This window comes from Sturnus vulgaris, unplaced genomic scaffold (assembly GCF_052056855.1).
Source record: "Sturnus vulgaris isolate bStuVul1 unplaced genomic scaffold, bStuVul1.hap1 Scaffold_87, whole genome shotgun sequence".
NCBI classification, from domain to species: Eukaryota; Metazoa; Chordata; class Aves; order Passeriformes; family Sturnidae; genus Sturnus; species Sturnus vulgaris.
This window is the reverse complement of record NW_028276756.1, coordinates 2,167,808-2,193,738: the sequence shown is the minus strand read 5'-3', so window position 1 is coordinate 2,193,738 and position 25,931 is coordinate 2,167,808. Positions and strand designations below refer to the sequence as shown.

Below are 25,931 nucleotides of genomic sequence, written 5' to 3'. Positions count from 1 at the left end.
AAAATGGAGATGCCCAGAGGTATTTCCAGCTGCTGCTGATGCCAGTGGGAGCCCAGCCTGCTGCCCAGCCCCAGCGGGATCCTGAGCCCAGCCCGGGCAGCTCCCGCAGTGTCGGGAGCTCAGCGCACGCGGGGCCAGGCCCAGAGCCCCGGGCACGGCCGCCCATTGCGGGGCAGCGGCGCAGGCGGAATGTCCTGAGCCCAAACCTCCTGCTCCTGCCACACAGCGCCCAGCCTTCTCCCCCTGCTCCTCCTCTCCCAGCACGGCACAAATTCCAGCTCCGAGGAGGCTTCCCCACACAGGCCTCAGGCTCCTCTTTCAGCCTGAGTGTCCCTGCAGAGGAACACGGCATCTCTCAGGCACTTCCACAAGCTCAGGGTTCTCATTTCATGGGAAATCTGGGATGGAAATGCCTTGCTAAAAAGGACAAAAGCAGAGGGAATGAATTGGAAATTATGAGGGAAAAATGACCCTTCTTACAGACAAAGTTCATTCCCTGCATTTCTCCTTTTCAGATTCTTTCAGTCATCTACTTGGAGAGGTCCAGCTTGTTCTGGTGCTTCTCATGAATTGATGGTACTCTTGATTTATACCAGTGCAAGAGATGTAGAATCAGCTAAACTGAACACAAACTCCCTCTGACAGCCCATTTTCATGTTCTAGATCACTGTCAAGATGTCCATGGGGGTGTTGGAATGATTATCACACAACTCTGCACTTCTGGCTGCAGGCTCTGGAGATTCTTTCTCTGCATTCGGTCAGGGTTGCATTCCCTAGCAATTCCTGGTAGCACCTCCTGTTTCCTTAGGTTAGAACCATAACAATGGAAACCTTACCCATGGCACAACTCCCCAGTCCACCAGGAAAAGAAAGGACAAGTTGTCAAGTTCTTAAAACCTTTGTCCTGCTTTACTGCATAAGTTGTGCTGCACGTGCAGTGTGGAAAGCCAAGAGAAGCTGCAGTTGGTGGCACATCTTGTGACAGGAGCTGCACCTCGTTCTCCAGGAAAGGTTCTTGGAAAGAGCAAACAGGACTGTGGAGAAGATTCTGGGAAAACTGAAAACAGCTTTAAAGAAGTTAAATTAAAATGGAAATGTCAGGAAAATTAATCCACAAACACCAGAGGTTTATGTCCAAAAAGGAGACAGAGGAGTCCTTTTTGCTTTATTCGAATAAAGGGAGAGGCCATGGGACATTCCCCTGGGATCTCTCAAATTTTCGGAGGACGCAGCCTCCTTTTTATCCTATTTTCCCGGCCGCATTTCCCTCTCTCTTTCCCCATTGGCTGAGGTACTTGAGAGGCACAGACTTCCCGGAACGCCTGATACCTGAAATTCCCCTCTAATGTATAACCCTCCCTTTTAATTTTGAATTCTTATAGAATTCATAGTTTTCCCCCCGTTGCTTCTTTCATCTTTCGATATCCAATTTCATTTATCAGCAGCCCTACAGTTTGTTTGTAAAGGCAAATATCTCTTTCCATTCATCAATCAGTGGAATCCATCCCATTGTTTCTCTTATCTCTCACTGCTAGCCTTATCTACAGGCTGATCCACAACTCATTTGTAAAGACAAATTCAACATTCCTCTCACCAGCACTTTGGGGGTCCCCAATATTTCAGGGAGAGCATTGGGGGGGGGACGGGGGATCTCGAGGGGACCCCGCAGGAGTCCTGGGGGTACCGGAGGATTTTTGGGGTGCAGGGAACGAGGCGCTGCACGAGCCGACGGCCGCGACCCCCACGGAGCTGCGCGTGGAGCTGCGGGCCGGTCGCGACTCGGCCTTGGCGATCTATCGCGACTTGGCCGTGGGCAGCGCCCAGGAGCGGTACCGGCTCCGCGTGGGAGCGTTCAGCGGCACCGCCGGGGCCGGGGGGGGGTTCCGGGGGGGTTTGGGGTGGAATTTTTGGGAGTCCTGATGGGATTTGGGATCCATGGGGGGTTCGGGGGTTCACTGGATGGCAGAGGACTGTGGGGTCGCTGGTGGGTTTTGGGGTCCCTGGGGGTCCCTGGTGGTTTTGGGGTTTCTGGTGGATTTGGGGGTGCCTGATAAGTTTTGGGGTCCTTGGGGTATTTTGGGGTTTCTGCTGAGTTTTGGTGGTTCCTGGTGGGTTTGGGGGTCCCTGGGTTGTTTTGGGAATCCCTGGTGGGTTTGGGAGTCCCTGGGGTGTTGAGGAATTTTGTGAGGTCCTGCTGGAATTTGGGATCCTTGGGGGTTTTGGGGTTCTCTGGCTGACAGGGGTCTGTGGGGTCCCGGTGGGTTTTGGGGTCCCTGGGGTATTTGGGGAATTCTGTGGAGTCCTGATGGGATTTGGGATCCCTGGGGGTTTGGGGTTCATTGGTTGGCAGGGGGCTGTGGGGTCCCTGGTGGGTTTTGGGGTCCCTGGTGGGTTTTGGGGTCCCTGGGGGTATTGGGGTTTCGGGTGGGTTTTGGTGGCTCCTGCTGAGTTTGGGGGTCCCTGACATGTCCCCCCACAGGAGATGCCCTCTCCTACCACTCGGGCAGCCCCTTCTCCACACGGGACCGGGACTCCCGGGACCCTCGGGACCCCTCGGGCCGCCCCCACCACCCCCCCCACCCCGCGGCCTCCGGGGGAGCCTGGTGGTACCGAAACTGCCACTGTGCCAACCTGAACGGGCTCTACGGGACCCCCGGGACCACCAGGTACCCACCTGGGCCGGGGGGGGGGCACGGGGTGGGGGATTGGGGGGGTCTGGGGGGGATTTCGGGGGGTCTGGGGGGGGATTTAAGGGGGTATGGGGAGCTATGGGGGGGATTTGTGGGGTCTGGAGGAGATTTGGGGGAGTCTGGAGGAGATTTTGGGGGAGTCTGGAGGGGATCTGGGGGGGCTTTGCAAGGGGCTTTGGGTATTTTAAGGGGGCTAGGGGAGGTCTAGGGTGGGCTATAGGACCATGGAGGGGTCTGGGGGTGTATGAGGGAATCTTTGGGAGGGTCCATGGGGTTCTCTGAGGGTCCATAGGGGTCTGTGGGAGTCCATAGGGTTCCATAGGGCCCTGTGGAAAAAGGGTCTGTGGGATCTATAGGGCCTGTGTGGTCCTGTAGGGCCTGTGGGGATCTCTGTGGTCTCTGGGGTGTCTATGGGGATCCCTAAGGGTCCATGAGTGCCCATAGGAATCTGGGGAGCGACTGTGGGGTCTCTATGGGGATTTATGGGGGTCTCTGGAACTCTCCAAGGGTTCTGACCCCCCAGCTCCCCCACAGGGCATCACTGGTTCCCCTGGAAAGGCTTCAACGTCTCCATCCCCTTCACTGAGATGAAGCTGCGGCCACAGCGTGGCTGAGGGGGCTGGAGGGGGGTCCCAGAGTTTGGGGGGGTCCCCTGGGGGGGTCCCAGATGGGATTTGGGGAAGTTCAAAGGTGAAGCTTTTATGGGTGGGTAATAAAAGCTGATGGTGGCTCTCCTGTCCTGGGGTGAAGCAGCGTCAGGCTGAGGTCAAGCTCATCCCCAGGGTCAAGTGTGGCTCCAAATGGTCCTTGTGGTTCTGGTCCCAGCGTCACTTGGAGTGCTGGACCCCATCCCTCACCGGCCCTGGACATGCTGAGATGTTCCCAGCCTGCCCAACACGAACGTTTCCCTGGCAAATGGGAACATTTTGCATCTCGAGGCTCAGCATGGCCTCGTTTGCCTCCCTGGAGATGCACACAGCGATCACAAGAGACAGAAAACCACGAGGCCACCCAGTGGCACAGAGCCCACGCTGAAAGGCTCCTGCCCTGGGATAAGAACGGGGAGAAACCTCGCCCTGATCACTGGCCAAACACACTCCATGGAGGAGAATGACCTGAAGTTATTGCCCAAAAAATCAGAGGATATTGAGAAGTAAAATTACAAGCACCTTTCCCCCATCCTTTCTCCTTCCTGAGCTCTCCCTCCTCCCCACACGATGACCATTGTGTCTCCAGGGACACGAAAACGACACCAAAAATAGTTTTATTAAAACCAGAATGTTTAATTTGCAGTAGAAAATACAGCACCAGAAGCCAAATCTGGACTTTAGATACAAAAGGACCCAGATGAACACGAGGCCCTGGCTCCTTTCCTTTCCCTGCCCACAAACCCATGCCTGGGGAGCTGACAGGAGCCCAGCACAGGCCCAGGGAGCCTTCCCAGGGGCTGCACATCCAAAGCCTTGGGAGCGCCTGGGTCACCCCAAACCTCACCTGTGCCACTGGCACCTGCAGCTCTGGGCACTCTCCAAAACGCTGCATCAGACACCGGGCCTGGAATGTCCCGGCTTTAACCACACACCTGCGGGAAGCACAAAACATTGCGGCTTTAGGGCCGGCCTGAGCAGAGCTCCGGGCTCAGAGCCCGGCCCGGGGACTCGATGGCACCGCGGGCAAAAGCTGCGCTGCCGGAGGGAGGGAGGGAGGGAGGGAGGGATGGCCGGGCCTCAGAGTAATTCTAGAGCTAAAGCGGTGAGAGACATCAGCTCGCCTCAGATAATACATGCCAGCGCTCATCCCGGGCCGGCCAGCGCCTCCTCCTCCTCCTCCTCCCCTTCCTTCCACAGCCCCGGCACCGGCACCCACACAGAGGATCCCCCCCGTTCCCCGCTATCCCCCCAATCCCCGCTATCCCCCCAATCCCCGCTATCCCCCCAATCCCCGCTATCCCCCCCAATCCCCGCTATCCCCCCCGTTCCCCGCTATCCCCCCCAATCCCCGCTATCCCCCCCAATCCCCGTTATCCCCCCGTTCCCCGCTATCCCCCCCAATCCCCGCTATCCCCCCGTTCCCCGCTATCCCCCCGTTCCCCGCTATCCCCCCAATCCCCGCTATCCCCCCAATCCCCGCTATCCCCCCCAATCCCCGCTATCCCCCCGTTCCCCGTTTTCCCCCCAATCCCCGCTATCCCCCCGTTCCCCGCTATCCCCCCAATCCCCACTATCCCCCCAATCCCCCCAATCCCCGCTATCCCCCCGTTCCCCGCTATCCCCCCCGTTCCCCGCTATCCCCCCCGTTCCCCGCTATCCCCCCAATCCCCGCTATCCCCCCGTTCCCCGCTATCCCCCCGTTCTCCGCTATCCCCCCAATCCCCGCTATCCCCCCAATCCCCGCTATCCCCCCAATCCCCGCTATCCCCCCGTTCCCCGCTATCCCCCCAATCCCCGCTATCCCCCCGTTCCCCGCTATCCCTCCGTTCTCCCGGTCCCGTCCCGCACCACGCGGCCGCTCCCCAGGATCATCCGCCCGCGCTGCCCCGGGAGGAGGAGCCGCCGCCAGGATCCGCTCCCGGGCCGTGCCCGCCTTGCCCTGGATCCACCCTCATCTCCCCCGCCTCCATCCCCATCCCCCTCCACTCTCGGGGCATCCTTCTCCACCCCAGCCGGCTCCATCCCCTCTGCCTCCATCCTGGGACCATCGATAAAAGATCCGTGTTAATCACAAAAGCACTGGGGCTTGTATAAACCAGAATACTAAGCTCTGAACTGAAGCATGGACACTAGATAAAAGAAATTATATGATTAAATAGTTCTGTTTAAAATCACCTTGTTATATTATGCTATGTTATGTTTTCCAGGTAAGTTGCATGGACTACCAGCTTGCGATATCAGTCTTCCCGATAGCCCTTCCTGCCTTTGTTTGATCAGTGCTGCCAATCTCAAGGAGCAGACTTCCAGATTTCACTGGTGGTTATCTACAAGGACCAGACGGTTATCTGTGAGACTGACTGTCTCCGGAGAGTTTGTGAACTGGGATAAGGACGTTTATTCGACCACCACTGCTTACCTGGTGTTATGAATGATGTTCTATTTTTCCAATTTATCAAGCAACAAGATTAAATTTAATAGTAAATTTTTAAATAGTAATAAAATGAATACAATCAAAGTATTGGAGATGACAATTAAAGTATTGGAGATGAATACAATCAAAGTGCATATATTTCAGAATATACAAAATTTGGCAGTAAGTAATTCAGTATAATTGAGGTTCGTATAAAGCAGAAGCAAAACTGACCGGGGGTATAGGGAGTGGCTCCCATTCCTCACGTACCAAAGCATCCAGGCTAACAATCCCACTTATATACTGTAGGCTACAGAAGGTTCTAGAAAACTCCTCCTAGTTTCTATTCCTAAAATCTCCGTCACTGTGTGTATATGGTGCATGCTCTATAATGGGTTAGGGGGTCTCTCATCCTTTTGAGGGTCTTATTTCCGATGAAGGCTCATCGTCTTCATCAGTGACCGAGGTGTGACCTGCAGGTAGCTCAGGCGCCCTGTGTGACTGAGCAGATGTTTTCCATAACAAGACTTTAATTGAGTCCCATGCTCGGAATCATCCCATTTTGGCCCATTTCAAGGTCAAAACTTTCTATTTCTAGATGCTGCTTGTCAGACCTACGTCCTTCTACTATTCTTGTTTGACTTTCTTCCAACCTCTTTCTTTGACTCCCAACATCTGGAAGATGTCCTGTGTCCTGTCTCACCCATGTCCCCCCTCACTCTGTAACAATTGTCTGCTATTGATCTAAATACAACTTTGTTAATATAGTTACAATTTAATTAGCACGATTCACATTTATCACACTGGGAACAGTGTTGGGAAGATTGGGGGACACTGAGGCATACTATGCATGACACTGGGGGGAACTGGAAGGGAATAGGAATGAACTCAAGTGTACAAGGAGGGCTGGAGGGGCACTGGGGTTGTACTGGGCTGTCCTGGGGATGAACTGGGCTGTACTGGGAGGGACTGGAGGGGTTGAATGGGCTCCTTCCGCCTCTGCCCATCGTTGCCTGCAAACAATCAGCGCCGGGGATCGAGGCTTAGGGGCGCTGCTTGGTGTCAGCGCCATCTTTTCTTTTTGCCTATAACTCCCATCATGCCCCGCGGACCGATAGAACCCCATTGGAGCTGGGACTACAACGCCCGTCATGCCCCACGCCCCACAGAACCCCGGTATCCGTCCCCACATGTCCCTTAAGTGTCCCCCAGATCCTCCAGGATTCTGAAGTGCCTCCACAGCACCCATTCGGGACCCCCTAAAAGCATCCCCAGATCCCCTGAATGCTCCCAACACCACAGATTCCCGTTACAGTCATTTCTGGGAATTCATCTCCTCTCATCCCCGGCGGCTTCTGAGTTTCACATTACATAATCTGGCGCCTAAAACTCCTGCCCTTCCCTGCGCCCTAAAAAGCCCGGTTAGAGCTCCCCAGGTTCCCCCAGAGTGCTCCCGAACCGTTCACGTTCTCTCCTGAGGACCTCAAATCGCGGCTTGACGCAAAAGTGTCCCCGAAATGCCTTCCCGGGCCCCCAAACACCAAGCTACCTAAGGGACTACAGCTCCCATGATGCTCCGCGGTACCCGTAGCGTGCCATTGCAGTCGTGGCGTCATCTCCGGTCATGACCCACCCCTCACTGAGACACTTTGGAGCTGCGCCTACAACTCCCATGGTGCTCCACAGCTCCATTGAACCGTGTTATAACTGTGCCTACAACTCCCATGAACCCCCGCGGCCCAGAGAGCCCCGTTAGAGCCTCCCAAGTGGCCGCCCGGATCCCGAAGTGTCCATCAGAATCCCTCAGTGCCGCATCGAATTCCCACCCGGCTCCTCCAGAGTGGCCCCTTTTACCCTGTCTGAGAAAATGATTAAAAAAAACCCAGCACTAAAGGAGTAAAATTAAGGCTTATAAACATAAAGAGGGAGGAATCAATACCCAATAGTGGTCAATTAACCAATTAATTAATGATGGGAATAGTGTTACTTAGAACCAATGACCAAAATCTTGTTTGCTTGCTAAAAATGTATAGATTTTTTTACATAAATATAGAAGTAAGAAAAATATAGAACAATATTAGTATAAACAAAAAACTATTACTAAAATTTTATTAATAGGTACCTTTTAATTCCAAGTAAAAATTAATAATTTTTATTTTAATGTTTTGACTCAGTCCCAGGTGGGCGATGTCTGACATGGTGACTGAAGGGGTGAGGAGCAGGTTGTCCAATCAGTGTCAGGCTCACTCTTCTACACGCCCAGACCTCCTAAGGAGACATTCAGCATCAAGATCACCTGGCGAATGCTTCTATCACCTCTACAATGAACTGAAAAATAAAAAAATACTCAACTGAATAAAAACAAAAATCATGAGGTGCACTTCGAAATTTTCCTCCTTAACAGAACTCCAAACTGACTCCAAACAGCTGCACAAGCCCTGCAGACTTGAAGACAATTGAAGGAAGACAAAGAGATCCTGAGAGCTTTCTGTATTTTAATCACCTCCACAGTGGATTTGGGGCTGAGCCCAGGAGCCTCAGGCACTGAGAGAAGGTTGAAGAAGCTGCTCCAGGAGTCAGAAGCAAAACTCCAAGTCCCTTGGAGCATCAGTGGCCCCACTGAGGGCAGGGAGTGCCAAAGGCTCCCCAGGGACTGGTGAGAGCAGATCCTTGAGGGCAGGATTGCAGGAGCCCGAGGCTGTGAGCAGGGAACTGCAATGCTGAGCAAGGCCTGGGCTGGCTGGAGGAAGCAGAAAGGCCAAGGCCTGAGCCCAGGCCTGGCCCAGCAGGGCCTGTCCCTCACGGGTGGCTCGGGGCTGTTGCTGGGGCAGTGGGATGGCAGGGGCAGCAAGGACAAATGTCATCAAGCTGCCAGCCCTGGCAGCCTCCTGAGGGAGGGCCGAGGCAGAAGCAAAGTGCAGCCCCTGCCAGGAAAGTTCCTTCTGTGGGGCTGCAGAGGCCCTGCCCGAGCCCAGGGCACAAAGGCCTGGGTGCCTCTGGCCCTGCCAGCCCTGCCCAGCCCTTGGCCATCTCTCCTGCAGGCTGTGCCCCCTGTGCGTGCTGCTCCTGTGCCCTGGCCGGCTGCACACGCCCATCTCGCTGTCCCCCCCAGCATTTCTCAGCCCAGCATTGCTGTGCCCTCCCTGGGCTCCCTGCACCCAGCGCTGCCGGCTCCTGGCACACAGAGCCATGGCATGGCCCAGCCTCACGCTGGGACACCTCAGGGACCAACATTCTGCCCTGGGAGGGACTTTTCTGTTTCCTCACCTCCAGGCTGAACCTTCCAGGCTGCACTTTGGGGAGGTTTCCTTCTCTTCCCACTGCCCAGGAAAGCTCTGTCACCTGCTGTTCACAAAGAGAGAAGGGCTGGTGGGAGATGTGGTGGTCAGAAGCTGCCTGGGCTACAGAGACCATGAAATAATCATATTTTCAATATTCTGTGAGAGAAAGAGGGGCATCAACAAAACTTCTGTACTGGAATTATGGAGAGTAGACTGGCCTTTTCAGGATGAAGATTTGGGGATAACTGATTCAGGTACTGATATTTTTAAAGGAAGCGGCCCTTAAAAACAAAGGGATGGACGGGATCCAAGGGATCCAAGAAGGATGGACACACTTCAAGAAATAAATCTTAAAGGAGGAGGAGCAGTCTGTCCCTCTGTGCCAAAAGTGAGCTAGCAAGGAAAAATGACTGGCCTGGCTGGGCATGGAGCTTTTCCAGGAACTCAAGGAAAAAAGAAGGTGCATCACCTTTTGACCAAGGGGCAGGTAACTCAGGAAATATTAATGGATGTTGTTAGATCATGCAGAAAGAAAAGTAGAGAGGTGAAAGCTCAATTAGGACTTAACCTGACCAGTTCTGTGAATGATAACAAAAATGAGTTTCTCAATACATTAGTGGCCAAAGTAGGAGTAAAGAGAAATTTTATTCCATCCTGGGGAGGATATGGTTAACAAAGATAAGGAAAAGACTGCAGTACTCAACCCATGCTTTGCCTCAGTTTTCAACCATAAAACAAGTTGTCCTCAGTACCAATGTTATCCTGAGCTGGTAGATGGGAACAGGGAGCAGAACAGATCCCCTGTAATCCAGGACGAGCTCCTTGTCTTCCTTCAATTGTCTTCAAGTCTGCAGGGCTTGTGCAGCTGTTTGGAGTCAGTTTGGAGTTTTCTTAAGGAAGCAATTTCAAAGTGTATCTCATGATTTTTTTTTTTTAGTCAAGAGAACATTTTTTACTTTTCAGCTCAGAGAAGAGGTGGTTGAAACATTCCCTGGGTGACCTTGATGCTGAATGTCTCCTTAGGAGGTGTGGGCACACAGAAGAATGAGCCCCTTGCAGGCTGACCCTGTTTGGACAACCTGCTCCTCACCCCCAGCCTCACCATGTCTGATATCACCCACCTGGGACTGACATCCCTGTGCCCTGCAGCAGAACCTTGTCCCCTGAGCTCTGCAGCTGGGTGTCCCAGCCCATTGCACCATGTCCCACCTGCTCTCCTCAGGGCTCTGCCTGCACACAGGCCCAGGAGAAGTTTTCCTGTTTGTGAGGACAGAATGGAAAAGCTTGAGCAGGTTTGCTGAACAAGAAACCCCACTCAGGACCCATTTGCTCAGTCCAGGCTGTCTGGAATGATGTTACATTTCTACAAGGGACAATGTGAGCAGAAATTATCTCTGGAAGCAGAATTTTTGGAGTCTTTCAGATGACTTCTCTGTCTCTGTCCCTTCCCTGAGTCTCTGTTGCAGATGGAAGCTGCTCGTGCCATTGTCACCTTTAATCCCTCTTTTGAATGCAGACAGATTTTCCCAGGTGTGTTAAGCAGGTGCTGCTCAGTGTTTATGCAGAGCTTTTGTATCCTCATGGAACCAAGGGGACCCTTCTGACACAGTGGGGGCTCATGGAACCAAGGAGACAATTGTGACAGTCCAGAGCCTCACAGAAACAAGGCTCCATTGTGACACTGAGGGCAATCATGGAACCCAGCAGACCATGGTGACACAGCAATGTCACATGGAACCAATGATCCATTGTTACACTGCTGATTGAAGGAGACCATGGTGACACTATGGAACCTCCTGGAACCACAGGTCCAGTGTGAGACAGTGGTGCCTCATAGAACCAAGGAGACCATTTTGACACTAAGGAACTTAATGGAGAAATCAATCCATTCTGACACAGCAGGGCCTCATGGATCCAAGGGTCCTTTGTGGCACAGCAGGACCTCGATGGAACCAAGGGGACCATTGTGTCAAAGCAGGGCCTAATGCACCCATGGAGACCATTGTGACACTAAGGAAACTCATGTAACCATGGCAACCATTGGGATGCTATGAAACCTCATAGAACCGAGGGTCCATGGTGACTCTGTAGGGCCACCTGGTACAGAGTGACACCATTGTGACACAGCAGGGCCTCGTGGAACCAAGGAGCCTTTGTGATACCCGAGATTCTAATGGAACCAAGGGTGCATCAAGACACAGCAGGGTCTTTTTAGAACCAAGGAAACCACTGCTAAAAGCAGGGTAACTCATAGAACTAAAGAGTCCTTTGTTATACTACAAAACCTATGGAACCAAGGATCCATTGTGAAACAGCAGGGCCTCATGGATCCAAGGGGCCACTGTGACACATTGGGGCTGTATTGTCCATTATGACAAAGCAGATCCAAGGAGGCCATGGATCTAAGGGGATATTGTGACAATGAAGATCTTCATGGAACCAAGAGTCCATTGTGACACAGCAGTGCCTCATTGGAACAAGGGAACCATTGTTGACAGCACAGAAACTCATGGAACCAAGGGGCTGTGGTGACACAGCAGGGCTACATGGAACCAAGGAGACCTGTGACATTTAGGAACCTAATGGAACCAAGAGTCCACTATGACACTGCAGCAACAAGGAGACCATTGTGACACTATGGAAGCTCATGGAACCAAGCAGCCATTGTGACACTCCAGGGCCTGTTTGAACCAGGGAGACCATTGTGACACTCCAGAATCTCTTGGCACTGAGGTTTTATTGTGACACAGCAGGGCCCCATGTAACCAAGGGGCCATTGTGAAACTGTGCAAGGGTCATAATGGAGTCAAGGACACCACTGACACTGAAACCCACAGGACAGAAAGTTTGGAACACAGTTTTGAATATCTGAAAACAAATATTCGTTATTAGATCATGGTAGTCACTGTGGCAAAACTTCCTCCATTCGAGTGCACTGAGCATTGAATGAACAGAGTTTTTATCACACACACTGGTTACATACACTTTAGCTATCCCCACTTTCTTTGAATTTATTGGACACAGTTACACTCCTTATCACAAGTCCTTATATGGTTCTTTGGGGTCTGTCTTCAACATCCAGTGCCCTTTTCAGGGAGCTTCTTCTCAACCTCCACTTTTGAGTGAGGGCAATACTATTGTTTTTTATACTTTCTGCTTTATCAGCCTTGTAGACCTAATCTGGCATCTTCCTTGCATTTTGTATGACTTCTGTTTGCCTCAGCTGCATCCTTTATCTGTTTCTCCAAGGCTGTGCTGTTCTGTTCTCTGCCCTTGATCAGTGTAAATGTTCTTCTGTTCTCCTGTCCTTGTCACAGTGCTCATCCCACGAGGTGTGTCTGCTAGCCCCTCCAAGCCATGGGCTTGGGGTGGGCAAGTGTTCTTGAGGGAACAGGGATGGGACAGCTGGGCTGGATGACCCAAGGGATGTTCCATTCCATGGCACATCATGATCAGCAATAAACTGAGAGAAGCGATGGGCAAGGGGTGTAGGGATTTGATTTCTTTTTTAAGAACATTTTTATTCAAAACAGCACCTACACATACAGAATCCACTCCTGCTACAATATGGTTAAGTATTTTCTGCTGCTAGGAGATTTCCTGTGGATTTGTTTTGCTTCTGTGTATGGCCTTTGCTTTTTGTGGTTGCTTGGTTTGTGGGGTTTTTGTTGTTGCAGGTGGGTCTTGCTTTGTTTTTTTTGTTTGGGTTTGATTTCGGGTATTGAACTGCCTTTTTTTCTGATACAAAAATTCAACCTTTTTTTGTGGCTTGGTTGACACCTGATGGCAAGAGAAATTTACCCAACTCAGTCATTTTGCCAAATTACATTGTGCAGTCACCATTAACCAGATGAATACGGTCACAGACTCCCTGCAACCTGGCAGCATCCACGAAAGAATTGAAAGTGCATTTCATGCCATTGTAGACATAATAGAAATGTTCCACACTGGTGGTCATGGGCTGGTCACTGAGGGATGTCACCAGGGAGTGGCTGCCAAGAGGACTCTGTGCCATGGATGACATTTGACCCTCATTGTTCAGCCAAATTCCCACCCACCCCATGTTCCACTCCTGCAGCCCAGCTCTCTCCAATCTGGCTCTGAGGAGAGCACAGCAGACCATGTCCCAGGCCTGGCTAAAGTCTGGGCACACAACATCCCCTTCTTTTCCCTCCCACGGGGGTTCTGCAATCCCTGCCTTGTGCTGCCAGTGCCTGGAATGGCTGCAGGAGGATTTGCCACCTGCCCTTCCCTGCTGAGCCTGACCAGTCCCAGTGCCCCTCCTTGCCCTGTTTGCAGACTGGTTCCACGTCTGCCCTTCCCAAGTGCCCAGCACCCTCTGGGATGGCTCTGGCCTTTCCAAGGGGTTTGAGAGGGGTCTCACAGTGACACTGGCCAGCCTTGTCAGCATCCCTGACTCCAAAGGCCTTTTCCACATCCCTCAGCTCCTGGTCAGTGCCCAGAGCATAGCACAGCCCTGTCTAGGTCCTCAGGGTGGTTCAGAAGGGAGGCAGCTCTCATTTCTTCCCCAAAACCTAGCATTCCAATTGTCTCTCTGTGCAGTCCATGGCTGCCTTGAATATTTTTTCCTGGACCCTCCCTGCCCGGGTTTCTTTCTATGCAATCCTTACCACAGCCCAGTAATGAGTTCAGGTGTTTTCCCAGAGTGTAGTGACCTCAAGGCACTGTTTGTGCCACCAGAACTGTGCTCCCCCCCTAGTGCTGGTGATGGTGTTTGTGCTCACTCGGGTTCATCTCCCCACACACACACGATGCACTGCTGAAATTTCCTCAGTACAGAGCAAACATGGCCTGCTGGCCTGGTCACTCGGTGTCCCTCCATGCAGGGACAAACAACCTCCTGGAACTGGGGGAGAGGCCAGTGCTGAGTGTGGTGATTGCAGGGGCTGGTGTGGGACAATTGCCCTGGGGCACCTTCCCAGGCTGTGCCCAGAACAAAGACACAGCCCAGGCCCTGCTCTGCTGCTCCCTCAGGTCCATCCCAGGAGCTCTGGCTGTGCCAGGACACTGCTGTGTGCCCCCTGCACACTGCCCCTCTGCCCCAGGCACTGGGCTTTGCTTGGCCAGGGCATTCCTGGAGCACATTGCTGACAGCAGCTCTGGAGGAGAGCAAAGCCTTCCTGCCCTGCCCTCAGGAGATGCCCTTTGCTGATGGAGCTGCTGTGCTGGAGCCCAGCTGTGTCCCAGCAGTACCCATGGCCTGTCCCTGCCTGTGGGCACAGCACGGACACGCAGCAGGACAGTGACCAAGCTGCCAGAGCACTGCGGCCTCACAGCCACAGAAGGACTGGCAAGGAGAGGAGGGAGTTGGGAAGAGCAGATGTGGGAAGAGCCAGGGCCATTGTCCCTGGCTGTGCTGCTGTGCTGGGAGTCTCTTCCCTCCACTTCTGCCCACAGGCACTGCCCTGCAGAGACAGAGAAGGGCTGAGGAAGGATCCTGAACACACAGTAAATCCAAGGATTCCTCTATAACAAAAGCTGCCACGATAAACAGGGCTTTCTCCCTTGAGTTCCCAGGAGCCACCTCTCATCTGCCTTTGAAACACTTGGGCTCTTGCTTTCCTTCCTATGGAAAAGAATATCCCACTTATCAATGCAGAAATGGCCAAAATTAGGATTCCAACTCCAAAATTCCGTATATCCAAAGGTTAATTTCTGGCAAAAACTAGCTGGAAATAGTTTGGGCTGGCCTTGGCCTCTGATGGCTGCAATTCATCTCGCCCTGAAACACTGGTGTTCTGTGCTTTCCTTCCTATGGCAAAGAACCATCCTTCTCCTCTGGGTGTCCATGTCTGAAATTGGGATTCCACCTATAAAATTCTGTATATGCAAGAATAGCTCCCGGAAAAAATCTGCCAGCACTGTCTAATCTGGGTATCCTTGTCCTCCAGTGACTGCCTCTCATCTGCCCCTGCAACACCAGTGCTTGGTTGTTTCCTTCCTATTGAGACCACTGTGACACCTTGGGGACCCCATGGAACCAAGGACTTGGGCTGCATGGTGCCAAGGGGCCGGTGTGGAGCAGCAGGGCTTTGTGGAACCAAGAGGCCATTGTTGCATTCCAGGGCCTGGTGCAGCCAAAGGGCCGTTGGGATCCTGCAGGGCACCGTGGATCCATGGAGACCATTGTGGCATTGCAAGGCCCCATGGAATCATGGAGACCATTGTGACACTGTGGGGAGCCAAAGGGCCACTGTGACCCTGCAGGGCCTCATGGCAGCAAGGGACCACTGTGACACTGCAGAAGCAAGGAGAACATTGTGACACTGAGGGGCTCCATGGAATGCAGGGGAGATGGAGCAGATCTGGCTGGTTTGGCCTCCTGGGGGCCACCTGACAGGTCCAGCTGACTTTGTCATGCCAAAAGCTGCCTCTCATATCCCCTTGGAGCACTGGGGCTCCGTGCTTTCCTTCCTATGGAAAAGAACCTTCCTTCTTTCCAGGAGCCCATGGCTAAAATTGGTACTGACCCTAAAAAATTCCCTTTATCCAGGGATTTCTCCCAGACAAAAGCTGCCAGGACAGGCTCTGGTAAGTCACCTTTTATCTGCCCCTGTAACACTCGGGAACTGTTTCTTCTAACCATGGAAAAGAAGCGACCTTCTTGTCCAGGGCCAAAATTGTGATTTCACCTCCCAAATTCTGTCTATCCAAGGAGTGCTCCTAAACAAAAGTAGTCGGAAGAGAGAGGTCTGGCTGGCCTTATTCTTTTGCTGATTTTCTTAGACTATGAGAAGATTGTTTTCATTAGCCAACACCTTGGAGAGGTCCTAGAGATGTCCCAAGGTGGGTTTTGAAGACTGCAAGCACATGACCACTGTATAGGAACAAAGGAGCTCTGTGCACAGTGGAGTGTAGACTGAGAACAGCAGAGGAGAGCCCTGGGAGGGATTGAAGGGTGGTTTCAGAGGTGGAGGATCCTTTTCACATAGTAGAGAACAGGTGGAGAAAGAAGGAATTAATGGAAAGGCCAGCTGGGCAGGCCCAGACTGCACCCAAGGAGAAAGGAATTTCTGTTCCAAGGCACAGCTGTGGTGCAACAAGTGCCCCAGAAGGAGTCTGGAGCAGCCCATGGCTCTGTGTGTGCAGGCAGAGGCAGGCAGGAGGCAGAGCTGTCAGCAAAGGAAGGGGCCAGCGAGGTGGGGCAGCCGGGGGATGACGACAGCCTGCAGGGACAGAGGCGCAGGGCATGGACACCGTAGGACAGCCTGGGCTGCAGAGGGCACAGGGATGGGCAGCAGCTGAAAGGCCCTGACACAGCCAACTCCTGCAGCACTTGGGCCATGCAGGCTGGCCCTGGGCCTGAGGCCAGCAGGGGACAAGTGAGCCTTGCTGTGCTGGGGCCTCATTGCCTCCTTGTCCCTGCTCAGCAGCCTGGCAGGGGCCGCCCCATGGTGCTGCCCTTGGCATTGCACATGCCCAGAGCCCAGTGGCCCGGGAAGAGCCCTGAGCAATGAGGGAGGGACAGGATGTGCCTTGCCAGGGGCTGGGGCTCAACCCTTGGCCCTTTGCATTCCTGAAACACATCCAGGTTTGCTCAGCATCAGAGACACCTTTCCCTTGTTTGTCCCCACCTGTCATCAGTGCCTCCAGTGTTCTGCTCTAACTGGAACCTGGGGACACTTTCTCAGTTCTGTTCCTCATTGGGACCCATTAAAACTTCAAGAAACTTCAGTGTTTCAATTAAAATTTGAGTTCTTGAGAAGTTTTTCAAGTACACACTGAGCGACTGAATCTGATGCAAACAGCACAAACGCCCTGAGAGAGTCATTAAAGTCCTTGTGCTGTGTCTGTGCTGCTGAGCTGGGCTGGGCTCCTGGCACACAAGGGGATCCTGGCAACCAAGAAGAGCTTCAAAAACACATTTCTCTTGAATAGCAGCTCTTCTCCCAGCCTAACAGGGCTGGGACACTGCCTGCAGCCACCCCAGGCACAGCAGAGGCACAGAGAGCTTCAATCAGTCAGGGCTGGGAAGATGCTCAGAAGGGACTGGGGCAGAATCACTCCCAGCCCTTGACACAGGAAGCCTCTGGCTGCAGGACAATGCAGCTGCAGGTTCTGCACTGATCTCCTAAAGCTGCAACATCCCAATGCCTGCAGACTGTGTGAGTACATTCTCTGATGATCTCTTGTGTAGAGCAGCCAGGGTTGCCCAGGGCTGTTGTGCAGAGCAGGGTCCTGCAGCCCAGGGTGCTGTGCTGGGGCAAGGACTCTGCTGCTGCCAGGGACAGCTCTCAGCCAGCCCTGGGAGCTGCTCCCAGCACTGGGGGACAAGGTCTGGGTGGAAGGAGACAGCTGGTGAGGTTTGGAAGTGTTCTCATTGTGTGGTGAGGATGCTGCATTGTTCAGCACTGCTCCCAGCACAGCATTTAACTCCACAATATTTCTAGGTAGACTATACAGGGAGCACGGTGAGGCAGGGGCTGCATAAAAAGGAAAATCCTGATTTTATAACCCACTGCTCTAGGTTGCTTAGACGGGAAATTGCATCATCTCTCAGCTCAGATTGGGGAAAGATATAAATTTTTTCTCTCAGATCTTAATAAAGCAGTCAGTGACAGAAATTAACACAGGGTCCCTCACAGGCAGCATCAGTGTCACTTTTCCAGCCTCCTCAGGGTTGCTGTGATGTTGCCACCAGAGCCTGCACAGGCAGAGCTGACCCTGGGCAGTGCCCTGTGCTGGGAGGGGTCTGCAGGGCAGAGCTGAGCCCCCAGGGCTGGGCTGGGCTCTGGCAGCACTGGCAGAGCTCCGCCCTGGGCACAGGGAAGCAGCTGCTGGCAGGGACAGCTCCAGGCAGCAGAGCCCTGGGCAGGCAGTGTGGGGAAAGTGCCACCAAGCTGGGCTGGGATATTTAAAATCCTCTCCATAGTGAACTATTCCATGATTACTTTTCTTACAGATCCCCATGCCAAGACACAGGAAACGTCCAACAGCAGCTCCATCAGCCACTTCCTCCTGCTGCCATTGGCAGACACGCGGCAGCTGCAGCTCCTGCACTTCTGCCTCTTCCTGGCCATCTCCCTGGCTGCCCTCCTGGCCAACGGCCTCATCATCAGCGCCGTAGCCTGCGGCCACCACCTGCACACCCCCATGTTCTTCTTCCTGCTCAACCTGGCCCTCACTGACCTGGGCTCCATCTGCACCACTGTCCCCAAAGCCATGCACAATTCCCTCTGGAACATCAGGAACATCTCCTATGCAGGATGTGCAGCACAGGTATTTCTGATATTCTTCTTCCTTGGATCAGAGCTTTCCCTCCTGACCCTCATGTGCTAGGACCGCTACGTGTCCATCTGCAAACCCCTGCACTACGGGACCCTCCTGGGCAGCAGAGCTTGTGCCCACATGGCAGCAGCTGCCTGGGCCAGTGGCTTTCTCAATGCTCTGCTGCACACAGCCAATACATTTACCCTGCCCCTGTGCCATGGAAATGCCCTGGGCCAGTTCTTCTGTGAGGTACCCCACATCCTCATGCTCTCCTGCTCCAAATCCTACCTCAGGGAACTTGGGCTTCTAGCTTTTAGTGCCTCTTTGGTATTTGGCTGTTTCATGTTCATGGTTTTCTCCTATGTGCAGATCTTCAGGGCTGTGCTGAGGATCCCCTCTAAGCAGGGACGGCACAAAGCCTTTTCCACCTGCCTCCCTCACCTGGCTGTGGTCTCTCTGTTTCTCAGCACTGCACTGTTTGCCTACCTGAAGCCCCCCTCCATCTCCTCTCCATCCCTGGATCTGGCAGTGTCAGTTCTGTACTCAGTGGTGCCTCCAGCTCTGAACCCTCTCATCTACAGCCTGAGGAACCAGGAGCTCAAGGATGTCCTGAGAAAATTGATAACTTTGTATTTTCTGAAGCATTAACTTTTCTGCTGCATAATCTTCTGAATGTAACTTTTTAAAAGCTCACCTTTTTTTCCCCATATTTGTCTATTTTTCCTAAGGTATCTTTTTCTATTGTTTTAATATTTCTTACAAAATATTGTAGTGTTACTCTTTGCATTTCTACATGAATATCTACCTTTCGTTTGAAACACAAAGACATGCAAGAGGTCTTTCAGCTGTGCATTTAAATAAAACAAGTGCCTGCCCTGCCCTGTGTGTCCAGGATCCTTCCTCAGCCCTTCTCTGTCTCTGCAGGGCAGTGCCTGTGGGCAGAGGTGGAGGGAAGAGACTCCCAGCACAGCAGCACAGCCAGGGACAATGGCCCTGGCTCTTCCCACATCTGCTCTTCCCAACTCCCTCCTCTCCTTGCAAGCCCTTCTGTGGCTGTGAGGCCGCAGTGCTCTGGCAGCTTGGTCACTGTCCTGCTGCGTGTCCGTGCTGTGCCCACAGGCAGGGACAGGCCATGGGCACTGCTGGGACACAGCTGGGCTCCAGCACAGCAGCTCCATCAGCAAAGGGCATCTCCTGAGGGCAGGGCAGGAAGGCCTTGCTCTCCTCCAGAGCTGCTGTCAGCAATGTGCTCCAGGAATGCCCTGGCCAAGCAAAGCCCAGTGCCTGGGGCAGAGGGGCAGTGTGCAGGGGGCACGCAGCAGTTTCCTGGCACAGCCAGAGCTCCTGGGAAGAACCTGAAGGAGCAGCAGGGCAGGGCCTGGGCTGTGTCTTTGTTCTGGGCACAGCCTGGGAAGGTGTCCCAGGGCAATTGTCCCACACCAGCCCCTGCAATCACCACACTCAGCACTGGCCTCTCCCCCAGCTGCACGAGGTTGTTTGTCCCTGCATGGAGGGACACCAAGTAACCAGGCCAGCAGCCATGTTTCCTCTGTACTGAGGAGATTTCAGCAGTGCATCGTGTGTGTGTGGGGAGATGACCCTGAGTGAGCACAAACACTATCATCAGCACTCGGGGGTGGAACAGTTCTGGTGGCACAAACAGTGCCTTGAGGTCACTACACTCTGGGAAAACACGTTAATTAATTACTGGGTTGTAGTTAGGATTGCATAGAAAGAAACATTCTGGGAGGGAGGATCCAGGAAAAAATATTCAAGGCACCTAAGGACTGCACAGAGAGACAATTGGAATGGTAGGTTTTTGGGAAGAAATGAGAGCTGCCTCCCTTCTGACCCACCCTGAGGACCTGGACAGGGTTGTGCTGTGCTCTGGGCACTGACCAGGAGCTGAGGGATGTGGAAAAGGCCTTTGGAGTCAGGGATGCTGACAAGGATGGGCAGTGTCTCTGTCACACATCTCTCAAACCCCTTGGAAAGGCCAGAGCCATCCCAGAGGGTCCTGGGCACTTGGGAAGGGCAGACATGGAACCAGTCTGCAAACAGGGCAAGGAGGGGCACTGGGACAGTCACAGAATGGTCAGGCTCAGCAGGGAAGGGCAGGTGGCAAATCCTCCTGCAGCCATTCCAGGCACTGGCAGCACAAGGCAGGAATTCCAGAACCCCCATGGGAGGGAAATGAAGGGGATGTTGTGTGCCCAGACTTTAGCCAGGCCTGGGACATGGTCTGCTGTGCTCTCCTCAGAGCCAGATTGGAGAGAGCTGGGCTGCAGGAGAGGAACATGGGGTGGGTGGGAATTTGGCTGAACAATGAGTGTCAAATGTCATCCATGGCACAGAGTCCTCTTGGCAGCCACTCCCTGGTGACATCCTTCAGTGACCAGCCCTTGACCACCAGTGTGGAACATTTCTATTATCTCTACAATGGCATGAAATGCACTTTCAATTCTTTCGTGGATGCTGCCAAGTTGCAGGGAGTCTGTGACCGAATTCATCTGGTTAATGGTGACTGCACAATGTAATTTGGCAAAATGACTGAGTTGTGTAAATTTCTCTTGCCATCAGGTGTCAACCAAGCCACAAAAAAAGGTTGAATTTATGTATCAGAAAAAAAGGCAGTTCAATACGGAAAATCAAACCCAAACAAAAACAAAGCAAGACCCACCCACAACAACAAAAACCCCACAAACCAAGCAACCACAAAAAGCAAAGGCCATACACAGAAGCAAAACAAATCCACAGGAAATCTCCTAGCAGCAGAAAATATTTAACCATATTGTAGCAGGAGTGGATTCTGTATGTGTAGGCGCTGTTTTGAATAAAAATGTTCTTAAAAAAGAAATCAAATCCCTATGCCCCTTGCCCCTCGATTCTCTCAGTTTATTGCTGATCATGATGTGCCATGGAATGGGTCATCCAGCCCATCTGTCCCATCCCTGTTCCCTCAGGAACACTTGCCCACCCCAAGCCCATGGCTTGGAGGGGCTAGCAGACACGCCTCGTGGGGTGAGCACTGTGACAAGGACAGGAGAACAGAACAACATTTACACTGATCAGGGGCAGAGAACAGAACAGCACAGCCTTGGAGAAACAGATAAAGGATGTAGCTGAGGCAAACAGAAGTCACACAAAATGCAAGGAAGATGCCAGATCAGCTCTGCAAGGCTGATAAAGCAGAAATTATAAAAACAATAATATTGCCCTCACTCAAAAGTGGAGGTTGAGAAGAAAAGGGCACTGGATGTTGAAGACAGACCCCAAAGAACCATATAAGGACTTGTGATAAGGAGTGTAACTATGTCCAGTAAATTCAAAGAAAGTGGGGATAGCTAAAGTGTATGTAACCAGTGTGTGTGATAAAAACTCTGTTCATTCAATGCTCAGTGCACTCGAATGGAGGAAGTTTTGCCACAGTGACTACCATGATCTAATAACGAATATTTGTTTTCAGATATTCAAAACTGTGTTCCAAACTTTCTATCCTGTGGGTTTCAGTGTCAGTGGTGTCCTTGTCTCCATTATGGCCCTTGCACAGTTTCACAATGGCCCCTTGGTTACATGGGGCCCTGCTGTGTCACAATAAAACCTCAGTGCCAAGAGATTCTGGAGTGTCACAATGGTCTGCCTGGTTCAAACAGGCCCTGGAGTGTCACAATGGCTGCTTGGTTCCATGAGCTTCCATAGTGTCACAATGGTCTCCTTGTTTCTGCAGTGTCATAGTGGACTCTTGGTTCCATTAGGTTCCTAAATGTCACAGGTCTCCTTGGTTCCATGTAGCCCTGCTGTGTCACCACAGCTCCTTGGTTCCATGAGTTTCTGGGCTGTCAACAATGGTTCCTTTGTTCCAATGAGGCACTGCTATGTCACACTGGACCCTGGGTTCCATGAAGATCTTCATTGTCACAATATCCCCTTAGATCCATGGCCTCCTTGGATCTGCTTTGTCATAATGGACAATGCAGCCCCAATGTGTCACAGTGGCCCCTTGGATCCATGAGGCCCTGCTTTTTCACAATGGATCCTTGGTTCCATAGGATTTGTAGTATAACAATGGACTCTTTAGTTCTATGAGTTACCCTGCTTTTAGCAGTGGTTTCCTTGGTTCCAAAAAGACCCTGCTGTGTCTTGATGCACCCTTGGTTCCATTAGAATCTCAGGTATCACAAAGGCTCCTTGGTTCCATGAGGCCCTGCTGTGTCACACTGGTGTCTCTCTGTACCAGGTGGCCCTACCGAGTCACCATGGACCCTCGGTTCTATGAGGTTTCATAGCATCCCAATGGTTGCCATGGTTACATGAGTTTCCTTAGTGTCACCATGGTCTCCATGGGTGCATTAGGCCCTGCTTTGACACAATGGTCCCCTTGCTTCCATCGAGGTCCTGCTGTGCCACAAAGGACCCTTGGATCCATGAGGCCCTGCTGTGTCAGAATGGATTGATTTCTCCATTAAGTTCCTTAGTGTCAAAATGGTCTCCTTGGTTCTATGAGGCACCACTGTCTCACACTGGACCTGTGGTTCCAGGAGGTTCCATAGTGTCACCCATGTGTAACAATGGATCATTGGTTCCATGTGACATTGCTGTGTCACCATGGTCTGCTGGGTTCCATGATTGCCCTCAGTGTCACAATGGAGCCTTGTTTCTGTGAGTCTCTGAACTGTCACAATTGTCTCCTTGGTTCCATGAGCCCCCACTGTGTCAGAAGGGTCCCCTTGGTTCCATGAGGATACAAAAGCTCTGCATAAACACTGAGCAGCACCTGCTTAACACACCTGAGAAAATCTGTCTGCATTCAAAAGAGGGATTAAAGGTGAGAATGGCACCAGCAGCTTCCATCTGCAACAGAGACTCAGGGAAGGGATATAGACAGAGAAGCCATCTGAAAAACTCCAAAAATTCTGCTTCCAGAGATAATTTCTGCTCACATTGTCCCTTGTAGAAAGGTAACATCATTCCAGACAGTCTGTACTGAGCATGTGGTTCCTCAGTGGGGTTTCTTGTTCAGCAAACCTGCTCAGGCTTTTCCATTCTTTCCTCACAAACAGGAAAACTTCTCCTGGGCCTGTGTGCAGGCAGAGCCCTGAGGAGAGCAGGTGGGATATGGTGCAATGGGCTGGGACACCCAGCTGCAGAGCTCAGGGGACAAGGTTCTGCTGCAGGGCACAGGGATGTCAGTCCCAGGTGGGGAATGTCAGACATGGTGAGGTTGGGGGTGAGGAGCAGGTTGTCCAAACAGGGTCAGCCTGAAAGGGGTTCATTCACTTTTGTGGCCAGACCTCCTAAGGAGACATTCAGCATCAAGGTCACCTGGGGAATGCTTCTATCAGCTCTTCTCTGACTTGAACAGTAAAAAAATATTCTCTTGGCTAAAACCAAATTTCATGAGGCGGACTTTGAAATCTGCTTCCTTAACAAAACTCCAAAGTGACTCCAATGAGCTGCACAAGCCCTGGAGACTTGAGCACAATTGAAGAAAGACAAGGAGCTTCTGAAATCTTTCTGTATTTTAATCAGCCCCACGGTGGATTTGACGCTGAGTGGAGGACCCTCAGGCACTGAGAGAAGGTTGAAGAAGCTGCTCCAGGAGTCAGAAGCAAAACTCCAAGTCCCTTGGAGCATCAGTGGCCCCACTGAGGGCAGGGAGTGCCAAAGGCTCCCCAGGGACTGGTGAGAGCAGATCCTTGAGGGCAGGATTGCAGGAGCCCGAGGCTGTGAGCAGGGAACTGCAATGCTGAGCAAGGCCTGGGCTGGCTGGAGGAAGCAGAAAGGCCAAGGCCTGAGCCCAGGCCTGGCCCAGCAGGGCCTGTCCCTCACGGGGGGCTCGGGGCTGTTGCTGGGGCAGTGGGATGGCAGGGGCAGCAAGGACAAATGTCATCAAGCTGTGTGACACTCCAGATGCTCATGGAACCAAGGGCCAGTGTGACACAGCAGGGCCTGATGGAAACAAGAGGCCATGGTGAGCCTGCAGGGCTGGAACACCCCACAACACTGAAATGCTGGGGGTGACCAAAGGTTCCTTTACTTGAGTTTGGTACAAAGGAGGAACCCCAGCCAGATATTCTCAAGAGGTCAAAATGACATAAAAGTTTTGCTGGCAAAGTATAGAAAATCAAGGAACTTTGGAAAAGGATTTAATATAACATCTAGTCAACATCAAAAACTTATTATAGCAGTAACTTCATTAACTTTTCCCATTTTACCTTAGAAATCTTTAAACACTTACATTGTTGAGGTACCCAAAACTCTTCCATATAAAGAGCATTAGAAGGAAAGAGAGATACAGAAAGACAGAAGCTCTATAGACAGACACACATGGCTCCCAACCCCCAGGGTTCCAGTGTGGGTGAGACACAGACCCCAGGAGAAGGCAGGGTATGGACCATGGGCTGAGCACCTGCTCTGTGTTTTAAGCCCCTGGGCCTTCGTGGGCCTCCCCCAGGTGGGACTTGTGATTGCTGGGGCAATCAGAGCCTGGGTCAGCACCACCCCACTGTGTGACTGATTGACAGCTCATCCCCAGGTGTCTGGGACATTGATCTCATCCAGCCTCTGACAGTGACCATGGTGACACTCTGGAACCTCATGGAACCATTCTGACACTCTGGTGCCTCATAGAATCAAGGAGAGCTTTATGAAATTCAAGGGCCCCAAGGACCAAGGGTTCATTCTGACCTTGTGAAGCCTGTAGTGTAGAGGAGCCATTGTGACACAGAGAAGGCATGTGGAGCCGAGGGGCCATTGTGACACATCAGGGCCTTGTGGAAGCATGAAGCCATTGTGACATTGCAGGACCTCATGGTGTCATTGGGCCATTGTGCCACTACAGAAGCAAGGGGAACATTGTGACCCCGCAGGGCCTCATGGAACCAAGGCATGTTAACTGGAAGGTGCCAGCACAGGCAGGTCAGGCTGCCCTTGGCCTCTTGGGGGCTGCCTCTCCCCTGCTTTGCAAACACTGGGGCTCCAGGCTTTTCTTCCAGGGGAAAAGAACTGTCCTTCTCAAGGTGTCTGTGGTCAAAATTGAGATTCCTCCTCCCAAATTCCATATATCCAAGGATTGGTCCATGACAAAAGCTGCCAGGACAAACAGGTCTGGCTGGCTTTGCCTCCCAGAAGCCACCTCTCATCTGCCTTTGAAACACTGGGGCTCTGTGTTTTCCTTCCAATGGAAAAGAACCATCCTTCTAATCTACACAGAAATGGCCAAAATTGGGATTCCACCTCTGAAATTCCCTATATCCAAGAGTTGCTTTCAGACAAAATCTGCCAGGATAGAGAGGTCTGGCTGGCCTTGGCCTCTGATGTCTGCCGTTCCTCCGCCCCAGAAACACCGGTGTTCTGTGCTTTCCTTCCTATCGAAAAGAACCATCCATCTCCTCCATGTGTCCATGTCTGAAATTGGGATTCCACCTCTAAAATACTGTAGATCCAAGGGTTGCCCCCAGGCAAAATCTGCCAGTACTGTCAAGTCTGGCTGGCCTTGTCCTCCTGTGACTGCCCCTGCACCACTGGGGCTTGATTCTTTCCTTCTATGGAGATCACTGGAACACTGTGGGGACCTCATGATGAAACAGGGGGAAATTAAAATTAAAATTAAAGTGTAAAGATTAAAAATACAGGAGGATGCTTTAACTAGAAGGGGGGTGACATGATT

At 52.2% G+C, this 25,931-nt stretch overlaps 1 protein-coding gene and 1 non-coding gene across 2 annotated transcripts; one reads left to right on the top strand and one right to left on the bottom strand.

The window, feature by feature from the left end:
- Positions 1 to 4,411: 4,411 nt before the first annotated feature.
- LOC148217302 (small nucleolar RNA SNORD45) lies at positions 4,412 to 4,495 on the bottom strand. The gene has a single exon (XR_015801115.1). It is a non-coding gene; the product is annotated as a small nucleolar RNA SNORD45 (small nucleolar RNA).
- An 11,333-nt stretch (positions 4,496 to 15,828) lies between these two features.
- LOC148217301 (olfactory receptor 14I1-like) lies at positions 15,829 to 19,104 on the top strand. Its single transcript, XM_088158757.1, has 3 exons — positions 15,829 to 15,838; positions 17,955 to 18,271; positions 18,632 to 19,104. Exons 1-3 carry the CDS (start codon positions 15,829 to 15,831, stop codon positions 18,908 to 18,910), a joined length of 606 nt encoding a protein of 201 aa, XP_088014883.1. The 3' UTR covers positions 18,911 to 19,104.
- Positions 19,105 to 25,931: the final 6,827 nt, after the last annotated feature.